At 54.8% G+C, this 16,313-nt stretch overlaps 1 protein-coding gene across 2 annotated transcripts in view; it reads left to right on the top strand.

The window, feature by feature from the left end:
* The first annotated feature begins 1,927 nt into the window (after positions 1 to 1,927).
* Positions 1,928 to 16,313, top strand: part of LOC122384437 — a 44,271-nt gene continuing 29,885 nt past the window's right edge. For both annotated transcript variants that reach the window (XM_043371829.1, XM_043371822.1), the window contains exons 1-10: positions 1,928 to 2,050; positions 3,539 to 3,626; positions 7,933 to 8,052; positions 8,765 to 8,919; positions 9,298 to 9,497; positions 9,836 to 10,068; positions 10,832 to 10,963; positions 11,187 to 14,473; positions 15,183 to 15,366; positions 15,820 to 15,987. In XM_043371829.1, the coding sequence (XP_043227764.1) occupies positions 1,938 to 2,050; positions 3,539 to 3,626; positions 7,933 to 8,052; positions 8,765 to 8,919; positions 9,298 to 9,497; positions 9,836 to 10,068; positions 10,832 to 10,963; positions 11,187 to 14,473; positions 15,183 to 15,366; positions 15,820 to 15,987 (4,680 nt within the window). In that variant the 5' untranslated portion in view covers positions 1,928 to 1,937. The remainder of the gene's footprint in view (positions 2,051 to 3,538; positions 3,627 to 7,932; positions 8,053 to 8,764; positions 8,920 to 9,297; positions 9,498 to 9,835; positions 10,069 to 10,831; positions 10,964 to 11,186; positions 14,474 to 15,182; positions 15,367 to 15,819; positions 15,988 to 16,313) is intronic.

Here is a 16,313-nt window from a genome sequence, read left to right as displayed (position 1 = left end):
TGCGAGCCGATTTTCATATACCCTGATGCGAGACAAAGTAATGCGATACGAATAAATGCCCTGACGAAGATTTGCAGACGAAGAATTGCGATACGAAGAAATGCCATAAGAAGAATTGTCCTGGAATCCAAGGCCATCTAAAGAAGGTACAGTCACTCCCCCGCCGACCAATCAGAGACAGATCCTGAGTGACGTCACCCCTGATGCTCGCAAGGGGTACTCCATTCCTTTGCAACGTAAAAATGACGAACTTCATTTGAAGATTATTGATGGCACTCTACACATACCGCTCAGCCGTTGATGTCAATGGAAAGCCCAACTAATTCTCCAGCGACAAAAAAGAGCAGCAATATGCTAAGAAATGGCCGGTTTTGAAGATATAGACGATTTAAAAACTCTCTGCAGCAGCAGGAAAGCAACGTAAAAACGCATCGAGCTCATATTTTTACTATGGATAAATCATTTTTCAGTAAGTTTTCAGATATGGTATAGATTTAAGTTACAACTTTATTACAATATTTTCATTACTTGAAACTTTATTTCAAAATAATATTTTAAAAAATGGCAGCTGTTGGCAAGTAGCTTGGGAGCGATTGTGGCGCACTGCGCCATTAATTGTCCTGAGGCCCCCTTATGATGTCATCAAAAGTGGAGTGACATGGGCCTGCTGGAATCCTTCATTGGCCATCATATATTGACCTTGATAAGATAAACGCATCATTCGCGCAATATTTGTCGCACTTTGATACCAAACTATTGCTTCCAAATGCCGACGTAGAGAAAACCTTTATGTGACGTCATAGAAACAGCGGAGTTCCCAAAAAGTAAACAAAAATAAAAGTCTTATATCTCGAAAACGGGTGAATATTTTCCGGTAAAATTTGGTAGATGTTCATTTTCGCTCTTTGTGATTCACGCTACATCACTTTTATGCCAATTCATTAACTTTTTTGAAGGTGGGAGGGTCCCTTTAAATAAAGTAATAGCTGGGCCCTGTTCATGAACCCCGGCGGTCGCTGCGGCCGCTGCGGTCGCTGCGGCCGCTGCGGTCGCTGCGGCCGCTGCGGTCGCTGCGGCCAGCCGGGTTGTTACGTCACAAAAAGGGGCGGGGCTCATGTAGTATGACGAATGTATGACGTCACCTTGCTGCGGCCGCTGCGATCTCTGCGGCCGCAATCCAGCGACCGCCGAGCCGCAAGAAAGTAATATACAAATTGCACTGAACTTGGCGCACTGAAGTCAAAGTGTAGGCTGTGTTGCCATGGAGACGATGTTATAAACAAATTCATTCCGTCCGGTGTTGCATGCCATGATACCTAAAAATTAGATTAATGCTTTAATATGAGATTTAATTTTAGACTTAAGTTATTTGTGCTACGATTTAATGAAAACAATACCAAATCATTTATGTGACCCACTTACAAAAATACAGAAACACCAGACGGCCTTGAGAAACGCCCTTTTCATCACAAGAATGGAATACACAGATAAAAGAAGCGCGTGGAAACTATTGATTAGTAATCGTCTCAAGCGCGCAATTATCGGAAACTGTTTCGGCAGCTGACGGTGTTCATGGAACGCTGCTGCGGCCGAGTGAATGATGACGTTTCAAAAGTGGGCGGGGCTTAGAACCTGCGGCCGGCCGCAGCGACCGCAGACTTCATGAACAGGGCCCTGGTGTTCAATTATGTCTTCTATAACTATGCAACCGTCCCAGCTAAATAACAATATTTACAATTAGAATAAACAATAAGTTTTGGTGGCCTCTCTTGCAGGTAAGTAATCATTGGCTTCAAAAGTACAAACTTTAAAAGCACCCATCGTGCTTTGTGGATGGTGCTGTTGTAGGTGTTGGGTCATAACACGGCCTTCAGCTCCCAGTAGCCCCATCACGGCACCTCACAATGTCTTTGCCACTCTTGCAGGCGTGCGGCGGCATGGCGGAGCCTTTGGTGGCGCCGTCGCCACCACAGCAGCAACATGAAAACGTTAATATCACGCAAGTGTTCAGTCCAGACGAGATCTGGGCGACTCCTTCGTTTACCTCCAGGTGAGCGCGGGAATCCTACCCTTCTATCACATCCTTTTTGTTCGGCTGATATTCTCATGTGCTTGTGTTCTCGTTTTGATTTAATTGCATGTGTTTGGCCCCTTAAAAGCATCACATTTTCGGCTGTAATCTGCAAAGCATGGCAATTTTGACGAGATCTCGTCGGTGTGACCTCAATGTGGATTTTCCGCGGATTGATACGGAATTATCTGATGTTATGCGGTTGTTGCGTGAATGGGCGTGAGCCCTACTGTGATTGTGCACCCACAAACCGTCAACAACAATGTGGCCGTGCTGACCTGACGAATAATGGCATGGCGGTGACGGGACTCTGTCCGAGATAATCCTAAATTTGGCAAAGATGTCGGACACTCGTCGATGGCCGCTGTCCCAAGGTCAACGGTTTGACCTATGTACAGATGGCATGGACCGTCAAAATGCGTAGACTTTTGCGCGGAATAAGTTTTTTTTTTTCATTACGGAGCGAGCGAAGCGAGCGGACGTAGATTAACGGAAATTTCTGAGTATGAGCGGCCGGCCGGCCGGCCGTGCGGACGCTTTTGCGAGGCTTATATCTCAGCAACCACTTGACCGATATACTTGCGGGAATTTTTTTAGGGTAGCTTCATTCTTTCTACCAAGTATTGGACTATTCCCGATGTATGTGGGTGACCCCTTTGCACGTGCCACGTGCAAAGCGAAGAGGTGTCAGTTTTGTAACAATTGCAATATTTCGGTAACTACTGGGCCGATTGCGCTGAAACTTGGCATGTAGGTAGGCACTCACTAGGCAATGCATATCCATGTGCCAGAGTTGGGGTGCTGCTGCACGTGCGCACGTGCAGGGGTCGTTTCCAGATCTGGAGAACGGCTGGACCGATGGCGCTCAAATTTGGTACACGGTTAAGGACCAGTTAGTAGGGTGTCGTGCACAAGTCAGTTGGGACCCATTTTGCACGTGCGCACGTGCAGGGTACCGCTTCCAGATCTCGAGAACGGCTGGGCCGATTGTGCTCAAAATTGGCACATCGCTAGAGACCGGTTAGTGGGGTGCCGTGCGCAAGTCAATTGGAGGTAGCCCCTCGAAATTTCGCACGTGCAAGGCTCGCCCTCTCGCTCGCTCCGTTAGTCGCCCCAAAAGGCGTTTTACTGGCTAGTATTTTATAAAAAGCTGGGATTAGGGTGATAGGGATCACACATTTTTAGTAAACGTCTCAACAACAAAGTTTTTCTGCTTGTCATGATCGAAACACGAATGATTTGATAAGTAATTCACCGAGTAGGGTAAAAATCGCGTTATTTACTGAAAGAATGTGCAGCATTGACGGGGCATACAAAGTTCCGATGGTATATCTAGAAAGCAATTTGATGAAAACGAATTTAAAGCTGTGGACGTTTTTCTGGACCACCGTGTAAATGTTGTATGGTACGGACGCTGTGGACCGGGACGTACCATCATGACTGTGATCGTTGTGTGTTTTTTGGTAGGTTTCTGTACCTGGAGCAGGAGATGGTGACCACGTGCGCGCAGCAGAGGCACCAGCTGAAGGCGGAGCTGCGCGTGCGGCCCGGAATGGTGAGTGGGCACCAGCCGCGCCGCCGCTCCCAAATCACGGGAGTCAGCGGCAAAATGAATGCGCTTTGTGTTCATATGGATGCATCATGTAACACGTGTGTGTTCTCGTGCCCAGAGCGGGGCACTTCGTGTTGTTGGCGGTCCTCGTCAGAGACGACGGTCTTCCGGTCGAGTTGTATTTGAGCAGCACAACACAGAGCAAGGCGATCGGCTACGGTGTCGGCACACGGAGCAGATGGTACACGTCCGATGGCTCCGGGACTCGGGGGTCTTCTCACACAAGCACGCGGAGCGGATGGTATTGCGTCCAACGGCTGTGGAGTTCGGAGGTCCCCTCGAGCGAGAGAGAACACGTCCGACGCCGATGATGGCTCTAGGTCTTCTGCCATTCCCTTTGCCGGGGAGCTCTCGGCTCGGCTCACCCCGACCTAGTTCCTACCACATACTAGAATATAAAAATATCCTGCGTGACGGCCCGCTATTGGATTAAAACATATTCGCTTTGAGACTCGTCTCGTGATTGGTTATTACTATGTCACCGCCCCTCGGCCCTCTGGTAGCTCTCAGAAGACACGTGTCAGATGAGTTGCCAATCGTCACGCGCTGGCACCGTGGTTGAGGGGGGCGTAGCACGATATCGTTCTAAGGAGCGCGTCAGAAGCATTGGTGGACATTAACCAGGTCACTATTCTGCGCGGGCCGGCATGAATGACGGATGGCGGGCGTCAGGCTGGCGCGACTCAGCGGCACCGTCGTGGCGGGCTGGAGACAATGGCTGCGTTCGATGTCTTCTCGGACGAAGAACATTCTACGCAGAATATTCTATTTTGCGTTCGATGAAGCACACAGGCGGACGACGAGACCGGCTATTTTGTGCGCCACTTACACAATGTGCGTCAGTTTCGAAAAAGGTCCAAGTTTACGTTTCCATAGAGACCGCGCACAAATGTCAACAACTTCTGCAAACAGCTGCTGCGCCGCTTTTGAAATACGCGCCACCATTGCCTCTCTGCCCACCGTAGTACGCTCAAAAGATTCTGCGCGGACGACGAAGATTCTACGTGACGTCACGTAGAATCTTTGCCGTCCGTGCGACATCGAACGCCATTTCGGGCCCGGACGGCATATAATCTTTGCCGTCCGGGAGACATCGAACGCGGGGTATGAGTCACACATGGATAAACTATGACGCGTCGTTGGGCCGACCGCGGGGTCAGCTGCGGTGAGCTGAGTGCGGGCGGAGAGCGGTAAAGGTAACGAGCGTTAAAAATGCGGAAATGAAATATGGCCACCACTCAGGTATAACTGCAGGTTGGTTTGAAATGGACAAACACTATTCGTTAGAATTGTGTTTTTCTATTGAAAAACAACCGGAGCAGTCCTTCACCGGGCTATGTTTTCCATTCTTGGCAGCGAATCGAGACATCTTGACCGGGGCCTAAACGAAGGATCAGATTTTCATAAAAATTTCAGGGTATGGGCTCCTGGAGGTGATCTACCTGATGGCACCGGTCGCTGCTCGATGTAAAATCTGTGAAAAGTGGTACGTGCGTTTCATTTTTTCCATGTTTAGTCAACGGGGATCTGGACACTTTTTGCGCGATCGCGAATGGTGGAGAAACGAAGATTTTGAGGGGTGGTTTTAATGCAATTATCTTATGGCAAACACGTTCAGGCATCTATTGGTGTGTACTGTATCCCCGTCAAAACCTCGGAACGTTTCTTTGCATGATGTCAAAGTTGGAATTATGCCTTCTCCCATGTTAGGTAAACGAATGGGCAGTTTTGCAGGGTCATATTCATTCGCTTGTTGTAAAAATGTGATCAGAGGGAATGGATTCACCCCTTCACAGGTTATTGGGAGGAGACCATAGTACATGCCAGTATGCTTCTTTAAGCTAAGCAAATTCTTGTTTTCTGATAAAGTTCGTCTGAAATTAACAATTTTTAACATGGAAAATGAATGAGAGTATCTTTGCTGTTTTATAACTCTTTACATTTCAAGCATACTAGAGTGAAAAATTCATAAATTGTGCAACTTGTAATGCTCCTTCTAATGACGTATAGATCGTAACCGCACATTGCACCTTTTTTGAGAAAAGTAGTAAAAAAGGCAGGTCTCGACCGGGATTTGGACCCAGTCACGATTGATATACAGGAGTGACTAAGTGACAGTGGCAAGAGTAACTCAAGCCGCCCATCCGCGTTCCTCTGGTAGCTCAGTTGGTAGAGCGGTGGACTGCAGCTGTATACGTCAGACAATTATGGGTCGCTGGTTCAAACCCAGTCCGGAGGATGTTTTGAAAATGAGACTGCGCTGCCGTCTTATATGCCGCCTCGTTTAAGACGGCATTCACGTGCAGTGTGCACTGGGTAGACGCGATGTGATGTAATGTAATTCCTGATGACCTGACTGATGTGGTTTGCTTGGAATGTTTCATTGGGCGGTGACTTCGGACCGGTCGGTAATTTCTCAGATTGGTTCGTCGGGTGCAGCCGGGTGTTCGAGCTTCGCCCACCTCTCCCCTCCCTCGCCGCCCGGCGGGTCAGCCGTCCACAGCCGATATCACTCAAACTTAGCACACCGCTAGAGAACGGTTAGTACTAGTAGAGTGTCGTAAACAGCTCATTTCCTGCTTCCAACGGCCCCTGATGCGTTTCTGCGTTTTTTTTTCAAACAACCTGCGGTCCGGCGATGCCAAGCATTGCCCCTTGGCCTAATTAGACTGCGAACTAATTAACCCTCGCCGGCCGAAGGGGGGGGGGTGCCGCCCCCCCATAGGGTTTTTTCGCGATAGCTCCGAACACGCTGGCGATAGAGAGCTGAAACTTGGCATGCCTGACCTTTGATCCAAGCCGGATCTTTTGACACCAACCGCATTTTTGGGTCAGGTCAGGTCACTGACCTATGACGTCATAAGTGAACCTCTGCACGGTCTTCAGATGTCGCAAATTCGCAACGCCCTCACTGCCAGGGGAGATGTCACAGGGAAATGAAACTTGCAGGATCTAGTATCCATTATGAGTCCCACAACTTGTATATCTCGGATTTTTCCTAAAGGTCATATGAGGTCAGGTCATTTTCGTGACCTCACCATTACCTATAAGTCAATGGGGAAAAATGAAAACTGCTATTCTGGCGCCGGGAACGATCTCCAACTATCTCAAGCTTTCACCGCTTTCACCGCATCGGCCGCCGACCGTCGCCTGGATGCGAGCAGTGCGGCTCCGTGAGGTGCCCGGCCGCGTTGTGCCGTGTGTGCCGAGAGGAGGCCGACACTCCACGGCACGTCCTGCTGCGCTGCCCGGCGCTGGCGGGACGCCGCCTGGCACGAGTGGGCACAATCCACCCTACGGTGACCGAGCTACAGGACGACGGCGTGGTGGCGGCCTTGGCCGCCGGCTTTCGAGCCCAACTGAGCCGTCTGGCTACGCCCCCCCCCCTAGGGGGGGGGGGGCGGAGGGAGCAACAACAACAACAACTATCTCAAGCACACAGAATCGTGATTTGATGCACTCCTTGCAAGGCTAGATGCGTCACTTTTCCAATGTTGACCTTGCGTGACGTCATTTATGACATCATCAAGGTCATATTAGTTTTTCGTCAATAACTCTTGATCAAATTGAGCTAGCGAGTCGGGAAAGCCACCAATGGACTCAGGAAGACCTGCCGAATCGAATGATATGCGACATGACCTCTTTCGACCAACTTCGTGACCTGGGGGTGCTGACCTGACCTTGACCTGAGGTCAACACCCCAAGTTGACCTGACCCGGACAAAAAGTATATCATTCGACGCGCCTGCGTGAGACGAACACGATGCTGCCAAAATCGGCGCTTTGCGGCCGTTTTTTGCGAAGTTATTCACCAAAAACTGAACCGTACCTTGGGGCACTTGACCTGACCTCAGAGGTCACCGGTTGACCTAGGACCTTAAAATCGGGTACCAATCTCTGCGTCTCGTAACGGCGCACACGCTCGTTTTTTTTCTGCGACGCGCTAGCTCCACCAGGGGCGGAACGGCGAGGGGGGGGGTCATACCCGCCCCCCCCCCTCGGCCGGCGCGTATGTAGAAAACCAATAGGTCCGGCGAGGGTTAAGCCTACACCCATAAAAATATAAACAACGGGCAGTGCCAGGCGATGAGGGTAAACAAATAATTAGACACACACTTTACAATCATGCATACGTGTAACTTCTCTGAGCGTGCCAGTATGTAATGGGCATGTGACTTTGTGGTGCTGGTATTTGTACTGTATGCATACTGTATAAGATAGTGTGTCAGTGTGTCGACCCGTGTCTCCAGGTGTGCGTGTACCACCGGGCGGCCACCGACCGTTGGTACCGGGTGCGCGTGCTCACTCGGTTCCGGCGCTCCGTCGGACCCTGCTGCCAAGTGCAGCTCCTCGACTACGGCGAACAGCAGGTCAGTGATGACTGGTGGCGGGCAGATAGATTTGTTGATGGGGGCATTACAAAAGAGTAAAATTGGAATTTCTCCTCGAGGTCACTTCCGGAATCTTTCACATGGTTTTCCTGTCAGCCACCCAATGATAATACACCTTTGTATTTGTAGTTCGAATACACGTTTGTATTGGGGTAAGAATGCGATAACTCCATGCCGTTTTCTTGTTAGTTTTAGCCCGGTGTTGGCCACTGGGACACTACACCGACATGTTACGCCATATCAGTCAGACGTTCAGATTCAAGCCTCAGATTCAACTGACTTGTCGTCTCAGTGTCTGCCTACAGACTGTGTTTCACGGCCCTCTGCCGACTGATGACTCTGCTTTTGTATACGGTCGGCACGGGACGTCCCTCGGCCGACTTTTGATGCCGTCTCTGTCTCTGTATACGGTCGGCACGGGACGTCCCTCGGCCGACTTTTGATGCCGTCTCTGTCTCTGTATACGGTCGGCACGGGACGTCCCTCGGCTGACTGCTGTTTCCGTCTCTGTCTCTGTATACAGTCGCCACGGGACGTCCCTCGGCTTACTGCTGTTTCCGTCTCTGTCTCTGTATACAGTCGCCACGGGACGTCCCTCGGCTGACTGCTGTTTCCGTCTCTGTCTCTGTATACAGTCGACACGGGACGTCCCTCGGCTGACTTGTCTCCGTCTCTATCTCTCTGTATACAGACGGTGCTGGACGTGGACCTATACCGCCTGCCGGAGCCGTACTGCGACCTCAACCACCTACCGGCCCAGGCGATCCGTATACGGCTGGCCGGGCTGTGTCCCATGCAGCTGGGCTTCGTCGTCAGCGACCAGGGCGCGGTGCTCGGAACGATGGAGTACGTACCTACGGGGGACAGCCCTGTCACCTGAACAGCGCCAGGGATCGTCGGCAATCGGTGTTACTGGGGAGATGTGGGGCGCCTGTCGGGGATGGGGGGTGGGTTACCGCCTACATCTGAGGAAAGCGTCCGCATGGGAACACTGCCCCATTACTTACCGGGGAAGGGTCTTGTCTGGAAAGCAACCTTCCTGTATATTGGTGAACGAGCTGCGCTCAACATTGTAGATGTATACTTCAATTGTAGAACATTATGCTGCAGTGGTGAAAAAGTTTCGATATTTGTCGTACGTGGGTGGTGTATCACTCTCGACTCTCATGTTCCGCCCAGTCACGTTCTCAGCCCACTGACGTGTGTCTGTTCGGTGTATCCCAGGCGGGCCAGCCGGTGGTCGGAGGCGGCCTGCGCTCTGGTGCGCCGTCTCCTGACGCCCGGTACGCCCTGTCGGCTCGAGTGGACCCGCTGCAGCCGCGCCGGGGTGCGCCACGGCCGACTCCGCGTGCTGGGAGACGCCGAGGCCGACATCGCTCAGCGACTGATCGCTGAACAAGTGGCGCAGGCCAGGCCCGAGCACGGTGAGGGACGGTACACGCGCGCCGCAGTGTGAGAGGAGGCATCACTGGTCGTCTGCCCGTTACCCGTTACTCTTACTCCTGGTTGGACATAAGTATTAATATTTTTGTCTCCCTTTGAGGTTTGAGCACTACATTTCTGGTTTCGTCTTCAAATTCAGCTATTAACCATTAAGTCAAAGCCACTTTTTCGATTGATGTTTGCCACCTACTGAATTTTTAATATCGTGGTTCCTGCTAGCGTGCCTGACCTATTCACTATCAGTATCCAACCCATAAGCTATTTGTGCCACTCATGTTCCACTCCTGTGCGCCCGACTGACTCTGCACGGTGCCCACAGAGCCATCCTCCTCTTCCGAGTGTGACGAGCCGAGTCTGGTGACGGAGCCGGCGCCCCTGCGGCACACCGAGGTGGTGCTCGACTCTGACGACTCGTCCGAGCCGGACGGACCGCCGCCGGCCCGGCCTGACACCGGCGCCGCGGCGGCGGACTCGGCTGTGTTCTGGGCCGAACAGCGCCGCGCTGAGGAGGAGTTCCACCGGCTGCAGCAGCAGCAGCGGAACGAGACGGCGGTGAGTGCTAGCAAAGGGATCTTGGGCGGTGAGGTGCCCGGACACGCACTTATTGATGTGTTAATATGCTGTCTGGCGCTGCTGATCTCTACAGTATTCCGGGTGCCTTGCAATCTAGGAATTTAAAATAATAATCCTTGTCATCAACTCTAGGCGTTTAGGCCCTTCCTGGTGGCCTATAGCTTCTAATTAGGTATTTCTCCTACGAAAGGATAATCTTGAATCTATTCGCTTATTCTATCTGCCAACATGCCCTATCAGTCTATCACCTTGTTGTGATTTCACTGCATGTTACACTTAAACTACGGAAGCCTCGTGCAACCTGCCGTGCCAGACTGAATTCATTTTCTGTGCGGTGTATTAACGATTGGAACGGGCTTCCAGCAGAAATTGTACATTCGCCCTCAGTTAACGTCTTTAAGAACAGGCTGGATGCGCACTGGGAGTCGATCTGGTACTCCACTCCTGTAACAGACTGAGTACTAAGTGAAGTTATGGAAATCGGCGAGAACGGGCCCTACAGGACATCGTGCCTGTTGCCCCGATAACACGGAGATGAAGATGAAGATGAAGATGTTCGTGGGTTTGGGAAGTGCGGGACGGCGATGGCGGGCGCGGCCGTAAAGTGCACCCGGAAAAACCGTATTTGGGAAGGATGGAGATGGGTCGTCCATAATGACCACAGCTGTGTCGTGTGCTTACACGTGCCCGTGCACTGGTGTGACCTTGCTGACACGTGCCCGTGCACTGGTGTGACCTCCAGGGCGACTCTACCGACCACGACGACAAGCGCAGTCGGCTGCAGCGCAGGCTGATGGGACTTCTGGTGCCTGAAAACGCCTCTGCTGGCGACCAGGGCACCCGGCCTTCAGTGCAGCCGCCACCCGCCAGCCAGGTTAGTGGGCATTCAGTGCAGTCGCCACTCGCCAGCCAGGTTAGTGGGCATTCAGTGCAGCCGCCTCTCGCGAGCCAGGCTAGTGTACTCGTAGTGGTTGGCTTATAAGCTCAACATTCATATTCGAATGCTCAATACTCGTATATTCAAGGTCCGTTGTGCGCAGCCAGACTGATGTGTTGTGTCTGACCTTAATTCTGACGGCTGCCTCTGTCTGTTGCAGTCGCCCGGTGTGGGAGTGCTCAGTGGAACCGTCCGCGCGCCCCTGATGCCGGGCCGGGGCCGCGGCGCGCTGACTTCCCCCCAGATACCGGCTCCGGGCGTCCGGGCGCCCACCACCTCCCCGAGCCCGGAGCCAGCCGAGACGTCCGGCGCCAGCGACCTGGCGGCGGCGCTGCGCCAGCTGCGCAGCGAGTCCAGCTCGGCGGACGAGGCCGGCCGGCCGTCCCCGACCCTGCTGCCGGCCGGCCAGACCTCGTCGGCCCGTATGGCGGCCCAGCGGAGGGCGGCCGACGAGCAGCGCCAGCGACAGTATGAGGCCCGGCTGCAGCGCCGCGCCGGCCGCGCCGCGCCGCCGGAACGAGCTGAGACTGTCCGGCCGAGTCTGTGGGGTGACCAGCTGAGCCCACGAAACGCGCGGCCGAGTCCGTGGGACGGCCAGTCAGGGCCGTACGATCCGCAGCCGAGGTCGCCAGACTCCCAGCTAAGTCCGCAGGCCGCTCAGACGAGACCGTGGGACGACCAGCCGAGTCCGCGGGCCGCGGAACCTAAACCGCAGGACCTCCAGCCGAGATTGCAGGACTCCCAGCCCAGACAGCAGGCCACTCAGCCCAAACCGCAAACCGCTCAGCCAAGACTAACTGATGCCCAGCTGATAACTCAAGATGCCCAACCGAGATCACAGGCCGCTCAAGCGAGTCTGCAGGACTCACTGTCAAGTCCGCGAGACGTCCAGCCAATTCTGAAGACGGCCCAGCCAAGGCCGCCTGCTGTCCAGACGAGACTTGGGGACGCCCAGTCAAGTCCCTGGGACGTTCAGCCTAAACCGCAGGCCGCCCAGTCGATATTGAAGACGACCCAGCCAACACAGTTGCGGCAAGCGGCCAACGCAGCACCGCAAGCCCCACAGGCGGGGCGCGCGGACGGGCTGAAATCCAAGATTGACGCCCACCAGCCCATTCCTGACGGGCTGGGCCCTCGGACGCCACCGACGGCGCCGGGCGGACCGATCGGAGACAGCCCGCTCCAGGAGAACTCACCACAGTCGCCCGCCGTCCCTGAGCAGCGCCGCTCCACCGGCCGGTTCGAGCGTGTGTCGGCGGCCGTGTGGCGGCAGCGTCTGCTACGCCAGGCCGCGGGGACGCGGGCCAGTGCGGACCAGAGCGCCACAGCCTGTCCGGGCCAGAGCGCCACTGGGCCTGCGGAAAAAACCAAGGGCGCGGCTGGACCATCGGGGGATGGCAAAGTTGGACTACCGCCAGAGGAAACGAAGTCACCAGACCATCAGACCAAGCCGGCTGGGCTAACAGAGAACACGAGAGCTTCAGTTGGACCATTTAAGAACACCAAACTTGTCTCTGAACAGTCGGTGGACATCAGGGCTACGGCGGGACCGTCAGGGGACATAGGACACATACCTGGACCACCTGAGAGCACCAAACCGGTCTCTGGGCCCGCAGGGGACGCCAGAGTTACGACTGGACCTCCGAAGAATGCTACATCGGAAGCACTTCCGCCGTCAGAGAGTAGGATGCTTGCAGCAGCAGCTGCTGGTCTGTCAGCTAGCAGTATAACAGCTGGACCTTCAGAGAGACTGAAACCTACCACGGGACCACCAGAGGACACCAGAGTCAAGGCTGCACCATCAGGAGCTGCTAAACCCCCTGAAGCGCCATCTGAGGACGCAGCAGCAGTACCTGACCCGACATATGCGTTTTTGCCTTTGGACGGCAGTGCACAAGCGTCTGGTCCATCCGACCCTGCGGCAGGTGTACCCTGCGGCAGTGCGGGTGCCGGCGGCTCGCCGCTCGGCCGACCGGGCTCCATGGCTGAGAAACTGAGGCGTCTGGTACGGCAGCGGGAGCGCCCGGCCGCCAGCCCTGCGCGGGGTGCATCGGCGACCTCGGCTACAGCCGACCTGCCGCAACCGGTCCCGACGACCAGTGGTGTTGGTGGCACGGACAGCTCTCAGGAGGCAGGCCAGTCAGTCGAGGCTGGACCGCTAGTTCAGGAGACAGCGGTGTCAGTGGAAACTAGGCTGCCAGTTGAGGCCAGGCCGTCAGGCCAGGAGACGGCTTCATCAGGGAAGACTCGACTGTCAGTGGAGGCTGCGGCATTAGTTGAGGCTGGACCGTCAGTTGATTCTAGGCCGCCAGTTCCAGAGACTTGGCCGCCAGTTGAGCCTAGGCCGTCAGCTGAGGCCGGAAGGTCAGTCACGGCTGCGATGTCGGTTGAAGCTAAACCCGCGCTTCAGGAGACTTGGCCGTCAGTTGAGGCTAGGCCGTCAGTTCAGGAGGCGGCACCATCAGTTGAGACTAGACTCGTGGCTACATCAGTTGAGACTAGACCCGTGGCTGAGGAAACTTGGCCGTCGTTTGATGATAGACCGTCAGTTCAGAGCACTGAGTCCTCAGCTGGGGTCAGACCGTCCGTTCCAGAGACGGCGTCATCAGCAGCTCGACCCGTCGTCCAGGAGAGTTGGCCGTCAGTTGAAGTCACACCGTCAGCTCAGAAGACGGCGCCGCCAGCTGAAGCCCGACCCGCGGCTCAGGAGGCGCTGTCGCCCGGACAGAACCAGGCGCCAGCTGATGTAACCTCCCCTCCGGCGTCTGACGGCAGTCAACGACGAACACCAAGACAGTCGCACCTGCTGCGACTACTGGAGATGAAGAAACTTCGGAAATCATTGAGCCCGAATAGGCCGACTGATGCGACTCCGGCCGGTCAGGCCGAGTCAGCTCCAGCTCCGGCTGAGCCAACGTCAGCTCCGACCAAGACAGCACCAGCTACAGCAGGACTATCGTCCCCTCCAGATGACCCATCACCAGTGTCGGCGGGGCCAGCACCAGCTCCTACTCTCCGTGCCGCAGTACCGGCCCCGGTTAGCTCATCGCCAGCTCAGGTCGCCTCACTGCCCGCCACGCCCAGTCCGTCGTCAGCTCCGGCCGACGCGCTGCCGCCTCTGGCAGGATTGTCGCCACCTCTGTCCAGCCCAGCACCAACTGCAGGTGCTGCTGTTGCCGTCACGACCGTGGCCGCTGCAGTGGCCGGCACCAAGGGTCCTGCTGCCGCCGCTGCAATCCCTGTCGTTGATGTTGTTACTCCCCATGCCGGTGCTGAAGCGGTTGCTCCTATGTCTTCCGCTGCTGCCGTCGCCAAAGTTCCTGTTCCACCACCCTCTGCCGCGTCTGAAGAGCGTCGCTCGGACGCGGCCGGGCCTGAGCGGCCGGCTCCGAAAGAGTCACCCAAGGAACCGCCGGCACCGCCTCCGCGAGCCACCGCCAGCACCAGGTCAGAGCTCTCGCCGCCACGCCGAACCGCACGGCTGCTGGCCTGCTGGCATGTGTGGCGGCTGCTTACGTACTAGCACGTACTAGTGTGACCCTGCATCCCATAGTCTTACGACGAAGTTTGTCAGAGGGCAGGCTAGCTAATAAATGAACTAGATAGCCGTGTGTGTTAGCTGAGTGATAAACAGGGTCGGAGTGTGATAGCGAAGGGGGAGGGGGGGGGGGGGCATTGCTGCTTTGCGGAAAGCTCCACAACGACTAAATAGTGCTCTGCGTGCTTTGTTGACTCATTTAGCTCAAGAGCCTCAACAAAATTTCTCGGATATAGGAGTCGAAGGAATAAATTTATGCTTGTTCGTGCTGTGACATATTCTGGCTTCAGCATGGAAAAATCGCATTCTTTTGGCAAATTTTGGTCAATTATCGAACTTCCCTTTGCTATGGCGCTGGAGTCGGCATAGAGTAAGACTGCCCCCCCCCCCCCCCCCAACTGCGCTTGGTGACGCGTGCTGGACACTGGTAGATTGTGGGTTAAGCTCATGAAGGCGATGGAATTTTTGTGGTGTTACGTCAGGGACTTTTACGGGGCGAATTTGGAGACACTCATGTTTACACAGGATTGGTAATATTCAGCCCTGTCCTGTCCTGTGACTGATGATGTCGCGCTATGTCCTCCTCTGTGCCTGATCCTATCGTGCTGTATCCCTCAGGCCGTCACTGGAGCACCTGATGACCTGTAGTGAGCTGCGCGACCGGCCCGCCCCGCCGCGGCCGGCCGCCGACGCCGTCGGCCGCTCTGACTCGGCGCTACTGCGGGTGCTGGTCCACGGCCGCCGCCGCGTGGCCCCCTACTGGCGCACTGAGCAGATGCCATTCGCCGATATGGTGATGCAGGTGGGTTCGTCCGACCGGCAGCGCCACCACCATGCCGCGTGCCCGTCTTTCTGTGTGTAACCTGCCTGCCTGGGCTTCTTACCGTGAGACATATAACAATCTGAAACGAAACTCGATATCAGGATGGTATATAACCTTAATCGCAAAAATGATTGTGAGTGCTTAGTTTTCACCGGTTATCCCCATTCCGCCTAATCAGCTATTATCTTCAGTTCGGATCAGCAGCTAATTATCCGTTCCGGTTCGTCCGATCTGTCCAGTTATGTCCTGGACTTTTTCTTTACTCCTGTCCGTCCGTTTATCCGTCCCGTCGCCTGACCCGGTTCTGCGACTCCGCGCCGTCCCGCAGAAGCTGTGCCCGATGTTCCCCGTCCGTTCTTCTCTCTGACTCTGTCCCGCACTCGGCCTGTCCCTCCTCTGACCGCGGTTCTGTGGCTCCGTGCCGTCCCGCAGAAGCTGCGTCCGATGGCGTTCCGCCCGTCTCGAGTCCAGGCCTACCTGTGGTCGGCGGCCGCCTGCTACCGAAACATAGTCTGCGTCGGACAGGCGGGCTCCGGTAAGACGCTCGGCTACCTACTGGCCGTGGTAAACAGTCTCCTGGACCCGGACACGTATGAGGCTGTGAGTATATGCGGGGGGGGGGGGACAGCCCTAATCGGTGTGCACGGAAGATGACCATGGAGTTGGCGGCGGATGAACTCACACCAGTCAATGACTGAGCTGGGTGTGATTGCTATGGCTGGCAGCGGCTGACTTTGTACGGCTATTTCAGCGATAACTGACTGTATGATAGCGATGACTTTGTCAGTGACAGATGTGTGATAATTACGGCCACGAACTGACTATATGATCGACAATGACGTGCTTGTGTATGACTGTGACCTTAGCTATTATGGTGTATGACGGGTGACTTTGGCTAACTGTATTTATTATGGGTGCTAACACTG

Source organism: Amphibalanus amphitrite, unplaced genomic scaffold (assembly GCF_019059575.1).
Source record: "Amphibalanus amphitrite isolate SeventyFive unplaced genomic scaffold, NRLGWU_Aamphi_draft 000014F_arrow, whole genome shotgun sequence".
Classification (NCBI taxonomy): domain Eukaryota; kingdom Metazoa; phylum Arthropoda; class Thecostraca; order Balanomorpha; family Balanidae; genus Amphibalanus; species Amphibalanus amphitrite.
This window is presented reverse-complemented; position numbering and strand designations above follow the sequence as displayed.